We start from the raw sequence: 20167 nt of genomic DNA, 5'->3' as shown, positions 1-20167 counted from the left end.
GCGTTTGGCTGGTGCTTTAAGGTTTTTCTGCCCAGCTGGCAAATACCACCGTGCTCAGTTTCTCTTGTCAGAAGTAAGTCCAAGGGAGCTGGGCAGGAGTTTTGTTTATGTTTGGAAGACACTGAACAGGTACGTGCAAGGTTGTAACAAAGTTTGAGCATCGATGTCTCTCCGTGCAGTCAGCTCAGATGCACTGCTAACGATCATCCCATTAAACTTTTAAACAGTGCTGCAGGAGTAACATTGATCTCAGCTGTTAATGGCTGGAATTAAACGTGTCAGGCTGGAAGGCTTTCTCTTAAACGTGTTGGTTCACTTGCTAGGCAGATGATAATAAATCTCGCTTTCTGAAGAAAATAACGTGGATTTGAATTCAGTTAAAATACCACTGCAGTGCAGTGAGGGTCATCTCGAAGCTAACAAATGTGTTTCAGCTCTGTTTTTCAGCAGTGGGATGGTTATGGCATTGATTGTGTAGTCAGCCCAATGGCAGCTGTTATGAAAACACTGGTGGTTGTTATTTTTACTGGTCATTTTTCATCTTAGTCATTACTATTATTTATTATAGGTTTTTTACTGTTACTCATTACTGTCAATGAGAAACAGCAGTAGTTTCCTAGAGGAATACTGTGCACTTGTGTCTCTGCTAGATTAGTCATTGGTACAAAATTGAATCCACAAGTTTATTACCTTGTGTCAGATTTAGTGCAGAATTACGTTAATATTTTTGAAATTAGGAAGGTATAAATAATTGTTATTAAGGTAAGTGGCACTTTATTTTCTTTACTACAACTTTGGTATAAAGGACTTAGACCCTCATCTAGACTGTGCATTAGATCCTCACTTGAGCCTTATGCTCAGAGAACTGAGGTTGATCAGATTTCTCTTTGAGCAGCATTTGTTCCTATCAAAGAGAGACAAGCTGGTGGATCAGAAATCAAATGTGAAAAATTTTAAAAGAAAAGAAATTAAGTACAAACTTGGTCTGTGGAATAGTTTCCATTACTTGTGTCACTCTTCATTGAAATAATGAGTCATAATTTAAAGGCTGATTTTAGTGAGAGTTCAGTTAGGAGCTTGCTTTACTGCAGATTACTTTTTTTTTTGGTGCTTCTTACTTTTTTATGCATAAGCAAAGTATGCCAAGAGTTGGAAGGAAGAGGAAGAGTGAAATTCATTAGGTTGTCATTATTGCTCATAGCTTTTTCATTGGTAATATTATAATTTTTGACTTAGAATTCTATGTGAAAGATACGCAGCAAACTATGGTTTGCTTTCCTCATCTTTTAAAGCCTGAGGAGATTACCTAGCTTGGAATGAGCTTGATCCACATAGCAAATCTATTCAGGTTTTTTACTCTGTTGCAGCTTTGTCATGGGTGGTCTAGTGGTTCTCATATTTGAAAGACAGTAGCTAAAGGCAGCTACTCAGATCAGTCTTACCCTGGATGAGTCACCTTTTATTTAAAAACTGCAGGTCCCTTTTTTCTCATTGTGGTTTGTCAGAAAGTTCAACAATACAGTTGCTGTTGCCTTTTAATGCTTGATGCACCCTGTATTCCTTTCAATTTACAGGGTGGCATTCCATCTAGTGCTTGCTTTAAGAGCTTCTCTGAGCTCTTCTCTGACCAGTCTTGAACAATCATGCTTGACAAGTTGGCAGTTGATAAATGAAAAAAAAAAATTTAGTAGTAAGGAGGAACAACTTCTGCCTTGACCAATAAATCTTTGTGCCAGTTTTGTAGCATAGTATATATGCAAAATAAACTTAACTCACAGGAAAAAAAAAAGAGGAGTTTTTGGTTGATCTGTTCTTGTAGTACTGATGGGAAAGTACTTCAGTTACCTAAATGTCTTTAGGTTACTGAAAGGATGGTGCATCATGTTGGTTGACAAATGAAGATTTCATCATGCATATGTGCCTTTTTATTTTGGTTGTGGCATAGCATACATCTCATTTAATGAAATTTCACATTTTTCCCCCAGATTTCTTTTTCATATTGAGAAGCATCAAAATTATAGCAGGGGAAAAGCACAAATAATTCAGCATTTCTAAACGGGGGTTTCTTGTAAATAGAGGCACATCTTTGTGTGCTTAGGTTGTGCTTGCATTGATTTACTGGTGCTGAGGATGGCCAAGCAGCTCCAGCTGCTGACAGAACGTTCCCTCTTTCCTGGTGCTTGACCAGCCCAGGGCGTTGCTGTGCCACACCTCCAATTAGAGCAGTGTCCCACCCGTGTCTGGACAGTGTGGCTTTGGGTTTGATGTTTTCTTCTCCTTAGAAATTGCCTGGAAACATCTTGTATACATAACAAGGACGTAGTTACTATTAATCGAATGCAGCTTGTTCCCAAGTTCTGTGCTTGTGTTCAGCTTTGCACTGTGAGCACTTTGCTTTTTGCTCTGTTCCCTGCAAAACCAGGATGCTGCAGGAGAACTTAATGTCCTACATTCTTGCCCTGCTTCTCCCAAGTTTGTATGCATGTGCTCTTCTTTTATCATTACTTTTGAAACTTCTTAAATATCCCTGGTGTGCAGGCTTTCAGCTTATTGAAGGGAATAAGTGTTTGAAATAAGTTTTTTGTGTAGGGTAGGGAGTATGCTGCTTTCTATAAAGGTTCATGGAATCGAGGTTTGCTTGTTGATCAGCAGTGGAAAAATCAGGTCTGGGATTTTTTAATTTTTTTTTTCCCCTGCATGGACAGTTCTGTTTCTACAAAACTAATCCATAGTAAGCAGTCAGCTGTTGTAATTCAGTCCTAATAGTCTTTTTTTTTTAGAAATGGCAGTGTTTCTGGTCATGTTAGCAGGTGTTCATTATAAAGATCAGCAACTACACCAGAATATTTTTTTTTCCTTTAATTTAGGCTAAAAAGAAATAAATTTATATTGGTTTTGCAAATGCGTGCTTAAACAATTGGAGTGTTTCATTTAGAAACAAGTCACAGTAATAACTTGAGATGGTGTTGCTTAGGGCTTTGTCCAGGCAAGTGTTAGAAACCCTTGAGGGTGCAGGTTCTGCAGTTTCTCAACACTGGTCCCCATGGTCGATAATCCTTACAATGAAAATCTTTTTTTCTATCAAGAGGGAAGCTTTTTTGTATTAATTATGAAGTAAAAAATCTGTCTTCATCCTCTTGGTCACCTACCCTTTTGAAGGCTGTGAGGTCCTCTTGAACTTTTTGTTCAGTAGGCTGAACACTGGTTCACCAGGCAAAAAGAAGTTTGGATTACTCTGATATCTACATGTGCTTTTTTTTTTGTTTTCAGCATTAGTCTTTTGAAGAGTGATTGAAAAGTGAATGCTTTTAAAATAACATGCAACCTATATTTTATGTCCAACCAGAATAAGTTCAAGTTGAATGAGTTTTGAAAGGAAATGTTTTTGCCTGAGAATTCTAATATTAAAATTATATCTGTAGGCTAGGAGAATGGGTTGATAATCCTCATGTCATGTATTGATAGTATTGTACATGAATTTTTCAGAACAGTTGAATCACCTTTGCCAGTTCTGCTGATTGTTGAATAATCTGTCTAGAAAATTATTATGGTATAATGCTGTTCAGACTTACTTTTTACTTTAGAAATAAAGTACTTTTACTTTAGAATTAAATTGAGTTAACAAAACAGAAATGAAAAAGGTGGTTTCAGTAGTTAAATTACCCCAGTTGTACCCCAGGTGTATATGGTGGGGTATTATCTGTTGAATTTAAATGTAGCGTATAAAGAGCTAATAATTTTCATGGAGGTCCAGTCTTTTTTGGTGAGCTATTACTTAATAAACATTGTTGGTATTGCAAGACTTTGGAATTCCTGTTTTCTGTAGAAACACTTGTATCTTATATGCTTTCATTCCTAACATTGATCTTTGTATTAATTATTTTTCCTAGAAAACTGGGTTCTTAACATCCTTTATACAAAAGCCTGGAGCAGCAGAGAGACTCCTCATTTTAAAATGAGGAGAATTTATCTGCTAGGTAAGTTAAGTGCCAATGTCTGACAACAAACTGATCTTTTCACTTAGGGAAAACAACTGTGAGTTGTAATCCTGAGAAGGGCATGTAAGTTGGGTAAGTTGCTGTGGTTGTAGGTGATTTTGATATGGTAGACATTTGAACAAGCTTTGGGTGAGGGGAAGAAAGAGCATTTGTGACTTATACATGTAATTTGCATGCTTAAGTTTTTTCATATTTCAGTGATGAAACTCTACACTAAATCCTACTTTTTTTGGTATGTTTCAAAAATGTGAGGATAGAGCTAAATTCTGTGAGTGTTGTAGGAGTGAGATAACTGATAAATTGTGAACTTCTATGTACCTAGGCAGAAAAAAAATGTAGAGGTATAATGTGCTATGTATATTTAGATCTGCTTGCCATTTTATAGTGTGGTGCCTTGTCAAGCTCCTTGGTATTTCAGGTAGATTTAAAGTGACATTTCATGATGATAAATTAAATGTGAATAATTTTTTTTGTGAGTAAATTTTACATTAAATGTGTAGAAAGTGGCAAAGGTAATCTTCTGCTCTGTGTTTGATGACAGCCTGAGTACTGAATTATTTAGCAATGCTTTGTATTGCCCATCTACTACTTGAGGGATCACTTTACACTATAATGTTGTTACTGCATAGGAAAAAGTGTGTTCAGCAGTCTTAGTGACCTCTGAAAAGGATAACTTGCTTGGGAGTTTAAAATGTGGTTGACATTTTACCAGAATCTCCCTGACTGTTCTGATTTGTGAAGCCTACAGAATATTCTGCTTTAAATTTTGAGGCTGTAGATCTGGCATTTAGATATTGTGGGGGGAAGATATCATTAGAAGTATTGTCCATCTTGGTTTGCTTATCAACAAGGTGAAAGTTCTCAAAATAGTCTGAGAGATAAAAGTAAAACATAGCTTCTTTAGAACTTCGACTTTTGATACAATCTTTTCAGGTGCGGGTTTGGGGTTTTTTTTCAAAAGAGATTATTTGAGGTTTGCTCAGCAATGAAATTCTGGGGCCTTTTTATGCCTTGCTTGGCATAAAAAATGAGAATTTTAAGAATACCGAAAGTGTTCAAATAATATGTTAGCATTTATATTTGTGAATATAATTAACAGGAGTTTGTTAGTTGTTGGTTGTGGCTTTTGCTGCACTTTGTTGTTGATAACAAAATCATTATATTTGAGGTCAGTTGGTCATTACTTTCAGGTATATCATTAAGGACTAGAAAACCTCACTTCATGCAAAACAAGGTGAAGGATAATCAGTCCTGATATATTCAAATGTGTATTTAACTGCAGTTTGCATATTACATCAATACCATTATCTCATTTTCAAAAACATTTGGTATTACTTAGGACATCTAAATAAAACTGCTATAATTTCCTTTCTATATTAGGCTTTCTTTTGAAATTTTCATTTTAGTAAGTCAAACATTAATATTATATATGATACATTTGTTGACTTTTTATTAACTTTTTTTTTCTTTTTTCTGTTTAGGTGTTCAAACTTCTGATTTGACAGATATTAATGAGGAAGAAAACTGATTAATGTAGTTTTGGTAGTTCATTGGATTTTTTTCATTCCGCACTGTTGGGAGATTTGAGGAAAATTTCAAGGAATGGAGTTAGCTCACAGTTTACTACTTAATGAAGAAGCATATAACCAGCTTGGTGAATTTCAAAAAGCAGAGTTCATTTTTGAATGGTTACAGTTTTTGGAAAAACTTTTACCAGTGACTAGCAGAGTAAGTCTAATAAGACTTGAGAAGAAAAGCCTGTCTTTTTATTATTTTGTTTAAAATCAAAGAGCAGCCTGCAATGTTATTTTCCTCATGTCCTGTATGCACAAGGAGTAAAAGTATGTTCAGTGTTAGCAGCAACTTTATAAATGTTATAAATTCTTGGTCACAGCCCTTCTATTGACAGAGCCACTTTTCCAATGAAAGGAATTTTAATTATTTTTAACTCCTATTACTACTGCAAGATTTTGCAGATCCAATATGAAGAATGTCAGTAATGCTTCCACCTAGTGTTGCACAATTATATGCTTCTCTACCAAGCAGGAATGTAACATCTTTACATCTTTCTCTTTGTTGGTTTTTTGTTTTTGTTTTTGTTTTTTGGGTTTTTTTTAATTTTCCTAGTTAAATGATAAAAGATCTGTTTCCAGCCAACTCTCCAGTTGTTTCAGTCACTGTTTATATTGAGTAGGTTATGTAGACATGTAAGAATAAACTAACCAACATAATGCTATTTAAGGGTTGTTATTTGTGATGAAAATACATAAATGAAAAACATTGCCAGGTTCTTTTTTTTTTAAGAGTATTAAAAAATGTGTATAAGACTGGATAATTGTTTTAAGGGAAATTCTTTCTTTTCTAATGCTCAAGTTCTTGATACTCAGCTTCTTCTTTAAAGTTCTTTTTTGCTACTAAACTTACTATATATCTATGTATTCTTTTATTTTAAAGCAGGCATTAAAAAAAGAAAGAAAAGGCAGCTTTGTTGGCAAAAGATTTAAGTATGGACATGCCACAGGGAAAATACACTTGAAACATTATTAGCAGTAATTGTACTCTGAAAAAAGTGTTGGGATTTTTAAGAAGAATAAAATAGTCACATACTTGAAATATCATTTTTAAGTACAAAAATGCAATAAAATGTTCATTTGTAGTTCAGAATGTCATTATCCGAATGGTAATAATGAAAAGTAAAGATAATTTGAATTAATCATCTGTAACTAACTTTTCAATTTAGGTGAACTTTAACTGGTTACTGATTTTATTTCCAGGCTGACATAAGGGAAAACCAGAAGAAACTGGTTGAACAATTGACTTCTTTATTAAACAATTCACCAGGACCTCCTACCAGACGGCTTATTGCCAAGAATTTAGCTGTACTTTATAGCACTGGAGACACTTTTTCTGTTTACCAAACAATTGACAAATGCAATGAACTCATTCGGAGTAAAGATGACTCACCGAGTTATCTGCCTACAAAACTGTAAGTGTGTTTTTACCTTCAAGCTTCAGATCCAGTAATAAGGAGGCAGGTTTAGGGGGTGAGATGCATCTGAGTTCACTGCCACAAAATAGGTAATAAACCAAAGATTTTGTTGGTAGTCGATGTTGTATATGAGCATCAGGAACCAAAAGGGTGGTCTCGAGCCAGACAATTGAAATCAGGCCAGGGGGAATACCAACGATGGATAACAGAGTTATGAGACTACAAGTGCTTCAAAAACAAGGAAAAGATAATAATGCTGAGAAGAGCAGTAAAAGAGACAAGCACAAGTGTAGGTGTAAAAGACAGTTGCTGAGTGCATTTCTTAATTCAGGTGGGAAACTGGATATAGTTAAAAACATCTGAGATGTTCGTAACTAAATCCTGAAAGCCTAACCAACACAGCAGAGAAACATGAACTGCAACTTCAGAATGTGAAGCCAAATCTTTATGTCCAGAAATGTTATGAATAACCTTCATTCCCAAAATTATGCACATGTCTCACTATAGTGAGGCAAATTAAAGATGAAGGTAGTAAAGACAGATGAACATCCATTTGCATTAATGATATGGTATTGAAAGCAGAGCAGGATCTCTCTTCCTCCTTTACTTCGGATGCTATACCTGCTTCTGACAACACAAGTAAAGATTCCTGAAAATAGATTTTGCAAGGAGTAAGTTGTATTTTGTTATACCTTCTTTTGTTTCCTTCTTGTTCCAGTTGATCTCTTGTACAGTCTTTTGAGTTAGGAATAAGTTTGCTATAAAGGATCTTAGTCTTGCAAAGTAAATTGCTGCTATACTACATTCTTAACAATGATCTGCATTAACATTAGAGTAGAGTTGTAGTGTGGGACAGAGCTGTGCAGGTCTTCCCACTTCAGCTGTGATGTGCCACCCACTGGATGAAGTGGGTGATGTCAGTACAGCAAGGAGGGATGGGGGAGGCCATTGGCAGTAAAGCAGAAATGGGAGATAATCAAAGCCAGAATGCTGAGTAGTAGCTTGGGGGGGAGAGAGAGGTGGCAGCGTACACCACCTGTTTCTGGTATGTAAGCAGTGGTAAGAAGAGGAAGAAAGAGATGGAGAAAAAGGTAATTGTAAAATATTATTTTCTTCAATAAAGTTTTGGTAAAGGGATTTCTGGTAGAACTGACACAGGGACAACAGGCTACAGAAAATAATTGGAACTACAGAACTGTGTGTTGAGTAAAATCTTTCATCCTAGGTTGCAAATATATGAAATACTTGGTGTTCAGTGTAGAAAAACTGCTTTGTTTGTTTTGTTTTGACCTTGACAAAGCATTGTCTTTGCCATCTGTCCATATTTAGCATGCATGCCCATGTTGTCTCGTAGCAACACTTCACCATCAGTGTTCACAATATGTTGATACACCTGGGAACTCCTTTAAATACAGATTCCAGTGAATTGGTCTCTTATCTCATAGATTATCACTTTTCTTCTTTCCTGTATGTGGAAGATGAAAATGTTTTAGGCAAGCATTTTAAATAAAACCTTATTTAGGTACTCATCTGCTACTAAAACTCAGCATGATGTGAATGCTCTACCAAATCAGACAAACAGGTCATGCAGCATGAATGCAGCTTATTACTTTATTAAGGAGACTACCTGTGACCATCAGATGCTCAATTTAGAAGGGAGATTGGAAAATTGTAATTTTATGCCCAGGCACACCACTAACAAAATTTAAATCCGAATTGTTGGTGTGTACTGAGTTGGATAAAAGCAATAACAAAAAACATGTTTTTAATGAAAGTAATATTGTAGTATAGTAAGAGATAAAGGATAGTGGGTTTGTTTTTCTTACTGTGCCTTTAGGGAATTACTGTAAATGTTAAATGTATTTTTTAAATTAAGAATGTATTCAGTATGAGTATTTAAAATTATGTGGAACTTGCATTCAGATGGGGAATAAGCAAAATATTGTTTTGTTGAAAGGGATGCTCAGCAATGTCTACATATTTAAGTAGGTCTGGAAAAGAGCTGAAAGCTGATTAAACATATAATTCTTTTTCTCTTTGTATTTAAGAAATTAATTGATTTATAGATCTGTTATAGATCTGTCAATACAAAACCAAAGTGTTTTCAGTAACTAATTATTCAAAGGAAAATGCTCTTTCATTAGGCACCTCTTTTTTTTTTTTTTTTTTTTTTCCCCTCAATATTAGCATTTTTTGCCTTTGCTAAAGGAAAGGCGACTGAGCACACAGAATCTGTTTGTCAGGTATTTCACCTGAATGTTAAATTCAGAATCTGTCTACAATGAAAGGGACATGGGTTTATAGTTTTCTTTCCTCCAAGGTATTTCCTTATTAATACTGTGATACATAAATGACAGAATTGTAATTTCTAGACCATTTGCAGTCTACTGTCAATTATGAAGTTGTAAATAAACCTGTTCACTACTTCTGGCAGCATCTGCTGCAGCATGACACAGAGCACACTTAATAGGAAATTAATGTTAAGGTTTAAAGGTGGATTTGAGAACTATTCTCTTGTAAAATGTACTGGAAGGTTGTATTGCCTGAATTCTTGTATTATCCAAGTTACATTAGCAACCCTTGTATCTGCATTTCTTCTAGAGGGTATGTGCCACATACAGACCATTTTTTTTCCTCTTTTGGTGATCCACTTACGTTTTTGGGACATCCTGTTTAGTTACTTTGCTGTTTGCACATTGATTACTTCAGTCGTCTTAATCCCTTTCATCTCTTGGTGCATCCATTTTCACGCGTCTTTGGATTTGCTTTTGTTTTAGTGCTGCGGTGGTATGCTTGGGCTATTTATACAAAAAATTGGGAAGAATTTTGGGAAACAGTTTTACTGACACCGTTGGGAATGTGCTTAAAGCAATGAAGAATGCAGAGGTATTGGAACAGCATGTTTAAAAGATGAATGGAAAAATAAAAGGATTTTTACTGCTGGTAGCTGGACCAATGAATAAGCGAAAATGCATGATACCAAAATAGAAAAAAATAATTGTGAAAAGTCAAATAAAAATCAGTGTCTAAATTCTAAAGAAGTACTAGAGTCAATGAATTATGACTATAAAAGGATGGATCACAGCTTTTCTTTATCTGATTTCATGAAAGTACTTGATAAATTAGAAAATTTAATTGCATTATTAATGAGAACATTTTTTCTATAGCTTGTACTTTATGTTTTGGGCCTTGTACTTGTAATTATTGCTTTTCAATAGAACATAGAATTACTATTTTCATTTGCTTATAGAGTTTTGGGGTGTGTTATCTGCTTTAACTTATTTCAGAATAAATAGATCTCTAAAAGACCCAGCCATTTTTTACCTATTTCAGTTGGCTTTTTGTATTTCCAAGGAACTTGGGGTTACAAAACTTTAACATTTCTCTTTTTCACTTTTCAGTCTCAAGGTCGTTATGAAATCATGCTTAGTTTGCAAAATATATTAAATGGTTTAGGAGCTGCTGCTATCCCCTGTCACAGAGATATTTACAAAGCTGCCCGATCGTGTTTGACAGATCGATCCATGGCTGTCCGCTGTGCTGCTGCAAAGGTAAACTGCTCCAATAGCTGTTGAAAGAACCTCCCTAAAACATAAAATTCTGTTTTAATGATAAATGAACATGGAAGTAAAAAGATTCTTTGCTTATGTGTGTTCCTTTGATATTAACTTTGCAGAAAAATGTAAGTAATTTCAGTATGAAGCAAGGTGCTTATTTTGTTAGGGAGAACTCAGTGTATTATGTAGCAAACTAAAACTTTTACTGGGTGCTTTGCCATGTCAAAACACTTTTATTTCCCTTTTTTTGTCTAGTGTCTTCTTGAACTTCAGAATGAAGCAATATTTATGTGGAGTACGGACCTCGATAGTGTTGTTACCTTATGTTTTAAATCCTTTGAAGGTTCCAATTATGATGTACGATTAGCAGTTTCAAAACTTTTAGGCACAGTATTGGCTAGAGCTCTAACATCTAAGCAGATAACAGGTAAAATATGTGCTTTCTTTGCTGATTCCTCATCTGTAAAAGTTTGTCGGATTATAAGAAACTCTCAAGTTCTGTTGAAGCCTGAAGTAAAACCACATTGTAAGCTTCTTCTGACTGTTCATATCTCTAGTTTGGTTTTTTTTTCTGACTTTTTTCTTGTGAAGTGCTGGGTTTTGGTTGTGTCTGTCTGTCTGTCTATCTATCTATCTATTTATTTATCTTTATAAAGTAATGAACAGTGGAAAGTAGTTAGTAGAACTTTTTCTCCACTATGAGATTGTTGTTATATGGAGAGAAGTTAGTAACTTCAGGAATTTAAAAGCAAGATTAATTTAAGCAGTTTAGAAATAAGTAAGATTTGAGGCAGTCTCTCTGTCAGACTGAAAAGTTAAGGATACCTTCAAGCTGGTTTTTTGCAGTATTTGATACCACATCTGGATTGTCAGTGGATAGCAGTATAAGTATGATCAGAAACAGAAATTAGCAGGCAGTTTTGTTCACACAACAGCTATGTAACAGTTTTTTCTGACAGACAGTACCTGAGTTGACTGAAGCATCCTGGCACAGTTACCATCTCCAATATTTTGTGTGAGTCAGACTGAGTGGTTTTAGTCTTAGAAGCCCCAAGCTAAATGTCTAACTATAATCTAAGCAATATATAACAGGATGCAGAATAAGTGTGATTCAAACTGATCTGCTTTTAATGACAGCAGAGAAGACCTTCAGTGCAAGAACCAGCAAATGACAAAATTATATGCCTTTCAGCCCAACTTACTGTCTTTCAAAATACTTGAGGTTGTGTATTTGCATTGTAGACTCTGAAGTCTTAGTTTACAAAGAATTTCCCCCAGAAATTTTTGGAGAGAATTACTGTGTTACCAAAAAAAAAAAAAAAAAAAAAGGCACTTTTCTCAATAAAATAAAAAAAAATACTCTGACCTCTTTATAGACTTATTAGCTTCCTTTAATCTATGTAAGCAATGTACTTGTTATTTCTAAGGCTCTAAGATAAGGTTATGTAAGAAGCTTATAAATTATTTGGTTGGCTATTTCAAGGAGTTTTGTCCTTATTTTAGTTATTTTTAGTTAAAAAGAAGTTAGAGCTAAGTGGGGCAGAAGCTAGATGGGGACTAGAAGGGGCTGGGGGAGAGGTTGAGGGAGCAGTACATGAAGAAATTTGTACTCCTGGAATTTCTGCATTGCATCTGTTAACCTGCTAATATTGAGGGGGTTTTGTTAATTTTTTTTTCTGGACATATTTATCTCAAATCCTCTCATTCCTTTTCTCATTTGAATCCTTGAAAGAGAATGAAAAATGCAGTGAAAATATTAGGACAGTTTGCACAGTGTGCTGTCATTGTGCTAAGTTTACATGTACATCTCCCAGCATAGATTTTAAGTGAACTTTCTATCAAGAAGTAAAGCACTGGAGTAGGAATTGGGGATGGATAATATTCCTAAACAATTGCAAGCATATTTTATTTTTCTCACTCTTTTAGAGGACTATCTTAATGCTAAGGTGTCTTGGTATTTTTTCTAAGAGGACCTGTAGCTGTGTCTTTACCTGATTAAGTGTAGTAGAGGGAGATCTGCCCTGTCTGAGGTTTGGAATAGAAGTAGTGTTTGCTGGTAAGCTGGAATATGTAAGAACCAGCTTCCATGAAGCTGTGGGTGGTAGGAGTAGACCTTACAGACCTTTTTGCAGAGGGAGCATAGATGGTAAATACTGAGGGTGAGTAAATGTAAATAGGCATATTAAGTAATGGCTTAAACTACTTAAAGGTAGTTAAAGCAGAAAAACTTGAGAAATGTTGTGTTTTACTGGAGCATTGAGAGCCAAAATGTCCTAATTTCTGTTCTGAAGTTATGCTCAAACCGTATTTGGATTTCATTGTGCTACTGAGTTTGTGCAAATTATTTTTACTAAAATTAAGAGAGTTGAAACTCTATTTCTAAAATGTAGTAGGATTTTTGAACTATTGCTCTAAAGATGTACATCTGTTCTTAGCGTCCACCAAGCATAACTTCCGCAGAATCTCTTTGGAAGATGTGATGGAGCTATTGGGAACTGGATTTCTGCGTGGAAGTTGTGGATTTCTGCGAGCCAGTGGTGATATGTTGAAAGGGACCAGTTCAGTCAGCAGAGATGTTAGAGTTGGAGTCACCCAGGTTTGGATTACATCAGTTACGATTTTCTGAGATGGCCAAACATTCGTATAATTGCTTTCCTCTGTGTATCTCTTCTTTCATCCTTTTTTTGTATTTGTAATGAAATGTATATATTTCAAAGTAAGGATTTACATCTTGAGTCATGCTGGAAAGAAAGGAAAAAAAGATTACTGATGTTGCTGATTGTTTACCCGAGAGCTTGACATTTTAAAAATTAAACATGTACTACTTGTGAAAGCTTCACATGAAATGAATTTCAAAAGAGTGATATAAATAAAATTCCTCAGTTTTTAAATTTAAAACTTATTTCCTTACATTTGAAGATTAAAGAGAGAAGTTAGAAGAAATGTTTGAACTTGAAATAGTTTCCTTCTATATAGGGAATTCCAAGCCTAGTTCTGAAAAGATGGTTCTGCTTTGAGTAAGTGCATGAAAAGTAAGGAAAATAGAATTTAGTGGAAAAAACCCAGCATCTGTTTTGCTGTGTTCCAGGATGCTCAAAGCATAGGATCTTGTAAACTTAACAGGACTGAAGCCAGGCCATGTAGTGTCTGCTGATAAAAACAGTTCAAATTTTTCAGATATCAGACTGGCTTCATCCTGTAAATATTATCTTAAATGTAAACATGCTAAATTGTTGATATGCAAATGTGAAACTTGTGACTCAAGACTAAAGGTCTTGAGTCACAAGTTTCAAGTTTTGTATCATATTTATGTATCAAATAGCTGTGATTATTTTAGTATGTTACAGTCCCACAGCTATATGAAAACCGCCTTTGCCAGTAAAGTAGTTTCTCAGTACATTTCAACTTCTGTGGGAAAGATCTTTAAATTAGCTTGAATTACTGATACAAGCTGCCAGATTTTGCAGTGAAACAGCTAGAAGGTGCTCTAAATTGTCTTCTGTGCTCAGGTCGTGCTGAGAGGAAGCATTAATTTTTGGCAGAGAGAACAGAAAAGCTAGGGAACAACAATACCTTTAGAGCTATTTGCCTAGAAAATGCATGCCAGAGATTTCTAGGGTGTTCTATATACATGGTAGTTTTATAAGTTTTCCAGGTCTGTATCAGATATCTCGGTTGAATGTTTTGACTATTTGTACTGGTTTTTGAAAGTTATCTCCTTTTTCATGCGTATCTAACACAGTAGTACCTGTGCTAGATGGTAGACTCAGACTGTACCAGAACAGTTTAAATAATGCAATTTTTCTACTAAAAAAGCTTGAAAAATTGTGAAGTTATCAATGCTTGTGAATAGAAAACACTTGCAGTTAAAAAATTTATTAATTAGTGAGTCGCAGCTTATTATGAATTTAAAAATAGGAAAGGCTCTGAAGATGACTTCTTACATATGGAATTTTATATTTGTTCAAGCCAGGTTCAAGACAGAGTTTAAAATGAAGCCATGGCAGTATCACTCTTCACGAGTCTTTATCCTATTAAATTCCTCAGGTTTTAAATCTGTAAAACCAGGGTAATGTACTGATGCATTATGAAGCCTAAGTAGTATTTGTCAAGAACAAAAAGCTGATAACAGGGTCTAATAGTATAATTATTTTGTCTACAACAGTTCCCTTTCTTTTAAATGAGTAACTTTGTTGTGAATGTTAGACACAAGAAAAGTATGTATGAGGTAAATGCAGAAATTGATTGATATAAGCAGTAGTTGAAAGTAGATTGATATAAGCAGTAGCAGAAAGTTCCTTTCTTATGAGGAATTTTGTGTGCTCATTTGCATATTCTCATTTTTTGTATTCTGTTTTCTTGATCTATTCATTAAAAACATCCAACATATGCACATAGAAGGCAATTGTAGGGGAGCTTATTATGTGGTGAAATAAATGGTCTTGTGGTGATTAGGTTTGTAAAGCGATTCTGCATTCTTTCTCTTTGTGGTGACAGTCTTTTTATGGCACCTCCATTGCAAGGCAAACTATTAAAATTCATTGGTTGAAGAACAGTGCTTGGGGGCTGCAAATATTCCCTGATTCAGAGCCTTTAATAACCAAATTTTCTCTGGCTTATGGGTTATAGTTTTGTAACATAGTAGTTCTCAAAATGCATTCATACATTAAATTTGGGGTTCATGTGCAGAATGTTAAATAGCTGGAAGCTGTTGTTCAGTGAGAACAGACACAATGTTTTACATAACAAGTGCCTGTGCAGGGTAAACTGCCATTTCTCACACTCTGGAATGAGATGACATGGGCAAGCAGCTTGAAATAACTTACAGTCAAAGCAGGCTGCAATATTACTAGTGCAGAATCACAGAATACACTGACTTGGAAGGGACCCATAACAGCTTTGATAGTAATTTAAATTATTTTAAAAAATTAAATAAATACATAAATTAAAAAATTGCAGATACCTAAAAGTGAGAACGTATGTGATTTATGGATGCATAAATTTATAAATCATTTTAGTTTAGTGTTCTGGTTCTGGCAATGTGAAGATTTAAAAAGTAAGCCTGTAGGATAGTTAGCAGTGAATTATCACATATTTTGCTCTAAAGTATTTTTCTTTTGAAATCTCTTTCAGGCATATGTGGTATTTGTCTCTACATTAGGAGCACAATGGCTTGAAAGGAACTTCTCTGCCTTCCTATCCCATATTCTAGATCTTGTGTCTCAGTCTCACCCTAAGGCTGTTCAGAGTCCAGTGGATGCTATCGGCTGTCGCCGCTGTGTTTCATTCATCCTTCGAGCTACAGTAGGAGGCCTGCTTGGGGAAAAGGCTCAGATTGCAGCTGCCAAGGAGATTTGTCAGGCCATCTGGAAACTGAAGAAAGTTGTAGGTATGGGTCTAACAAGATTATCCATTCGGGTCTCTGTTTTTCCTTTTTTAGGTGATTGTCCAGCTACCTAATTCAGAATTGGCAGAAATAGAATATATAGTGCTGATTTATTACCATGGTAATGTAGAGGGTTTTGATGGACTGCTTTGTTTTTAGCTTGGGCTGATTATTTGCTTGTGTGTGTCAGTGTGTACCCACAGAAGTGTATACAGATTTTTTTAGCGCTCCATTCCTGGCAAATAAAATTTTAACCATTAACAAATGAAATAATTGCAATAATATTATACAGACAGTATTGTAAAGTTAGGTTGGCAGATAATCTAGTCAGATCCAGCCTTCCTGTTCAGAGCAGTTGACACTACTGAAGGTTCAAAAAAGAAGCATTTGTTCCTAAATGACACATGAACATTTCTCACGGAGAAAAAAGATCTCATGATAAGGTCTTGTACACTGTTTCCAGAAAAAGCCTCTGATCTTCCACCATTGTCCTTCTGGAGGAGAAGAAAGAGAATCCTGGACATAACCTCTGATGTACATGTTGTATCCGATTTAAATATCTAAATGTTTTGGGTCTAAACAGGCATAATGATTTCTGTCTCAAAATATAAACCTTCAAAAAACATAATATTTTTCCCTCCTTCTTCATTCCATGTCTCTGCCTTCTCATTTGCTTGACCTTGCAAGATTTCATTCTTTTCCTCCCTTTCTTTTTCCCTATGATGCAGTAATATCTGGCCAGTTACATCTAGGTATGTTTTCTTCAAGTTACTTTCGGTAAGGCAGACAATAGCACTCTTCTTGCTAGCTACTGTTCCCTATCATGTAAAGATAAGCAATCTGGTATTTTCCATTTGTCCACACTGTTGCCCTCACAGATGTTACTACGCCATCCTTTTAGTAAAAGAAATGTGCTTGTCTCAGTGAAGGTAACCCTTTATGAAAACAATAATAAAAATGGTAAAAGCTCATTTAGCAATATAAACAACTTCTCTTGGCAAAAACCTTTCTCCCATCTGTTTGTTTGATTTTGGTAATGATTTCATGGTGATTTTCTTATATTGTGTTATCAGATGCTGCAATAAGTGATGGTAACTTGGAAACAAAAATTAATACAGCAGATGTAACAGCGAGTCAGCATGTGCTTGTGTGTGCACTTCAGGAACTTGGAAGTCTCATTCATGGCTTAGGGACTACAGCAGCCCCATTACTGCAGGACTCCAGTACAGGTACAAGCCCTGAATTATTTTGTGAACCAGAGTACAAATCAAATTAATTTTTTTTTGTTCACTGTGATCTTCTTTGTTATCTTATGGCTATTCTTCTTGTGCTCAGTCTCCTAACCAGAATCCTCCATAGTTCTTGTATTATTTTCTGTTTTCTTCCAATAAACTTTAAAAAAAAAGGGAGGGTAAGGAGGAAAAGTTGACTGCCTTACATGCTGTAGAAAAATTTCAAACGTTGCCCAAAGAGTTCTGTATCTTTCCTAACCTGTACAAGTATATAAATTGAAAAAAAAAAAATCTTTGTGTATTTAAATTGCAACACTTCATAATGTTTATAGTAAAACAGATTGAGCTGGATACCTTTATTGTTCTTATTTAGCTGCATCCATGGCATGGATTTCTGCTTCCTTACAGAAGCCTACACATATTTTCTATGTATATTGAGGGATAACTGTGAGATATGTTAGGTTTTCTCCATAATGTTACTTTTAATCCAGGATAAATTTTTCTAAAATGAGCTTACTTTTTTAAATTTGTTACAATTATTTAAAAATTTTAAAAATAGTAATTTTTCAAGAGAAGTATAGAAATTGAATCATGTTATATTTGCCAGTCCTGTGTGTTCATTTTTCCTTGTTTGACAATCTGCTTGCCTCTTTCTTAAGTGTGTTTGTGCATGTTATTTTTCAGGTGTTCTGGAGGCAGTAATTTCTGTCATTCTTCATCCCACCATTTCAGTTAGACTGACAGCAGCATGGTGTTTGCGCTGTATTGCAGTAGCACTGCCCTCTTATGTGTCCCTGCTCTTGGATCGTTGCATTGAACGTCTCAGTGCATTGAAATCCTGCCCAGAAGCAGTAACTGGCTATAGTTTTGCTGTTGCTGCTTTGCTGGGTGCAGTGAAACATTGTCCTTTAGGAATTCCACATGGAAAAGGGAAGGTATGGTCTGAATACTTATCATGTAGTCTGTTCTTATATTTTTTGGCAGTGGTATTTGCATGTTTTCTTTGTGACATGATCACAAAACCCAGTGATACTGATGAGCTACTTTGGTTCCTCAAGAAGAGGACTTTGCCTCAAATAAGCACGTGTTTTTCTCACATGTATCAGGAGCAAAAATTCCTGTTTCTTGGGAATGACTCTCAAGTGTACAGGTTAGTCAGTGCTTACAGCAATAACTGCAGTTATGTATTATCTTGAAAATCTTTGGTCAAGTCCAACAGACAGACACTTTTGTTTTGTTTTATGGAATATAACAGAAATCAGCTTCTTGCATTAACTCAGTCTAAGATGCCAATCTCCTCACTAGTGCAGGCAGAAGATGCTGTGCTCTGAAGTTTTAAGGATATGCAGCCATAGAAGTAAAGACTGGGGGAAGGAGCTGTTTCCATCTTAATGGGAACTTTTTCCACTGTGTTATTAATGTTTGGAAAACTGTGGTGGATCACAAATGTCAGCAGTACATGCTAATTTTTTGCATAATGTAGAAACTGACATTCTTTCTTCTGGAAATAACTGTTTTAACATCAGTGGACATTAAGAACATTCTGGACATTCAAAGTCCTGACTGATGAACTTTTCCTTGTGAAGGCTGAAAGATCATTCAGAGAGAACAAAATGAATGGAGTTTGCCCACTTTTACAGATAAGAAGTGCCATTCAAATACCATGCACCTAAGCAGAGCTGAAGATTCTGTTTAACAGAGAAACGTAATTCTTAACAAAGATTTCTTTTAGAGGACTATAATAGGCTGAAATAGGGCTAGGGAGGAGGTATGGGAGGGCGCAAAAAATATGGGAGGAACACTGTATTCTGTGCTAGGCTGGTAGGGGGAAGAACAGAACAGTTGACAAAAGCCCTTTTCTGCTCTCTCCTAGGAACACTGCCAGATTCCAGACTAGTTTCTCTTCTGAGGAGCAGAAAGGGACCAGTGTTGAATAGAGCAGTTTTGAGAAGGAAATATCAAACATAGACAATAGTGATCGGTAGAGAAGCTATAGAAGTTCTATATTAATGGATTATCCTTTGAGAGGGCAGGTAGAGTTGGAGGTGGAATCTAAAGGAAATAAAATAATTAGTGAGTTAACATTCAGTTCTATTGCTTATAAATCAGTTTTTAAAATTTTTTCAAATATAAGGCATTCCTGCTAGTACACAGAGAAAAATTGTCAGAAATCGTTAAATTACGTCCTTTCTAGCATGTATGCTTTATAGGTAGTGTAAGTATACTAAGGTTTTAGTGATTTTTAGTAGTATAATTTTAAAAATGTACTGTTTTATTTTAGAATCAAATGTATTAATTCCAGCAGGAATCAATGCAAATGTATTTCTTCTTTTACAACCATCTGATAGCATTATGGAACTGGGGAAGCTAATACTTCAAATTGGAAAAAAGACATCAAATGAAGTTTTGGAAGTGTAAAAATCTCAAACATTCATGAAGCAAACTTTCATATGCAATCTTTCATACCATTTTAAGTGTGAAAATAATTTATGTGAGGATATTTTCTATACTTAAGCTTTTTAATGATACTTTTGATAGTGACACTTCTTACTTGAAATACTGACTTATGAGCGGTTTATTTTGGAGACTGGACATAATGCAAGATATGAGATGTTTTTTAGCATATGTGAAACATAATTGAAGCAAACTACATGCAGAATACTTACAGCATTTGTAGCCATACTGTGGTAATTGTGCATGGACACAAGGGTGTTCCTCAGTGTAAATTGTAGGTACCTTTTGGTAACAAGTGGAGTGCCTTGCATTTAGCACATCGTAGGCATGTGCAATTATTCTGGAGCAGCTGAAATAGGATTAATTCTAACTATACTATTTTAATTTATTTGTCAGTCATATCATTTGCTGATTTGAAAAATAGTCAGAGAGAATTATAGACTTTATTCTGCAACAGGGATAAAAAAGATAATTACCACTCTCAACCCTTCTTCTGATCTGTAATTCATAGATGTCATGAATACATTGTGACATAAACAGAATATCAGAAA

The 20167-nt window shown here is 35.2% G+C and overlaps 1 protein-coding gene across 8 annotated transcripts in view; it reads left to right on the top strand.

The window, feature by feature from the left end:
• The window catches only part of HEATR5A (HEAT repeat containing 5A), a 65792-nt gene that overhangs the window by 5773 nt on the left and 39852 nt on the right, over positions 1–20167 (top strand). For 7 of the 8 annotated variants that reach the window (XM_059849872.1, XM_059849877.1, XM_059849876.1 and 4 more), the window contains exons 2-11: positions 3891–3977; positions 5480–5726; positions 6773–6984; positions 9765–9873; positions 10389–10538; positions 10800–10971; positions 12980–13140; positions 15678–15933; positions 17004–17159; positions 17847–18097. In XM_059849872.1, coding sequence (XP_059705855.1) covers positions 5601–5726; positions 6773–6984; positions 9765–9873; positions 10389–10538; positions 10800–10971; positions 12980–13140; positions 15678–15933; positions 17004–17159; positions 17847–18097 — 1593 coding nt within the window. In that variant the 5' untranslated portion in view covers positions 3891–3977; positions 5480–5600. Of the gene's footprint in view, positions 1–3890; positions 3978–5479; positions 5727–6772; positions 6985–9764; positions 9874–10388; positions 10539–10799; positions 10972–12979; positions 13141–15677; positions 15934–17003; positions 17160–17846; positions 18098–20167 lie in introns of those variants that run through there. The other variant, XM_059849878.1, reaches the window with a different exon arrangement.

This window comes from Haemorhous mexicanus, chromosome 6 (genome assembly GCF_027477595.1).
Source record: "Haemorhous mexicanus isolate bHaeMex1 chromosome 6, bHaeMex1.pri, whole genome shotgun sequence".
Classification (NCBI taxonomy): domain Eukaryota; kingdom Metazoa; phylum Chordata; class Aves; order Passeriformes; family Fringillidae; genus Haemorhous; species Haemorhous mexicanus.
Note: the sequence above shows the minus strand (reverse complement) of the source record. Positions and strands in the feature narration are given on the sequence as shown.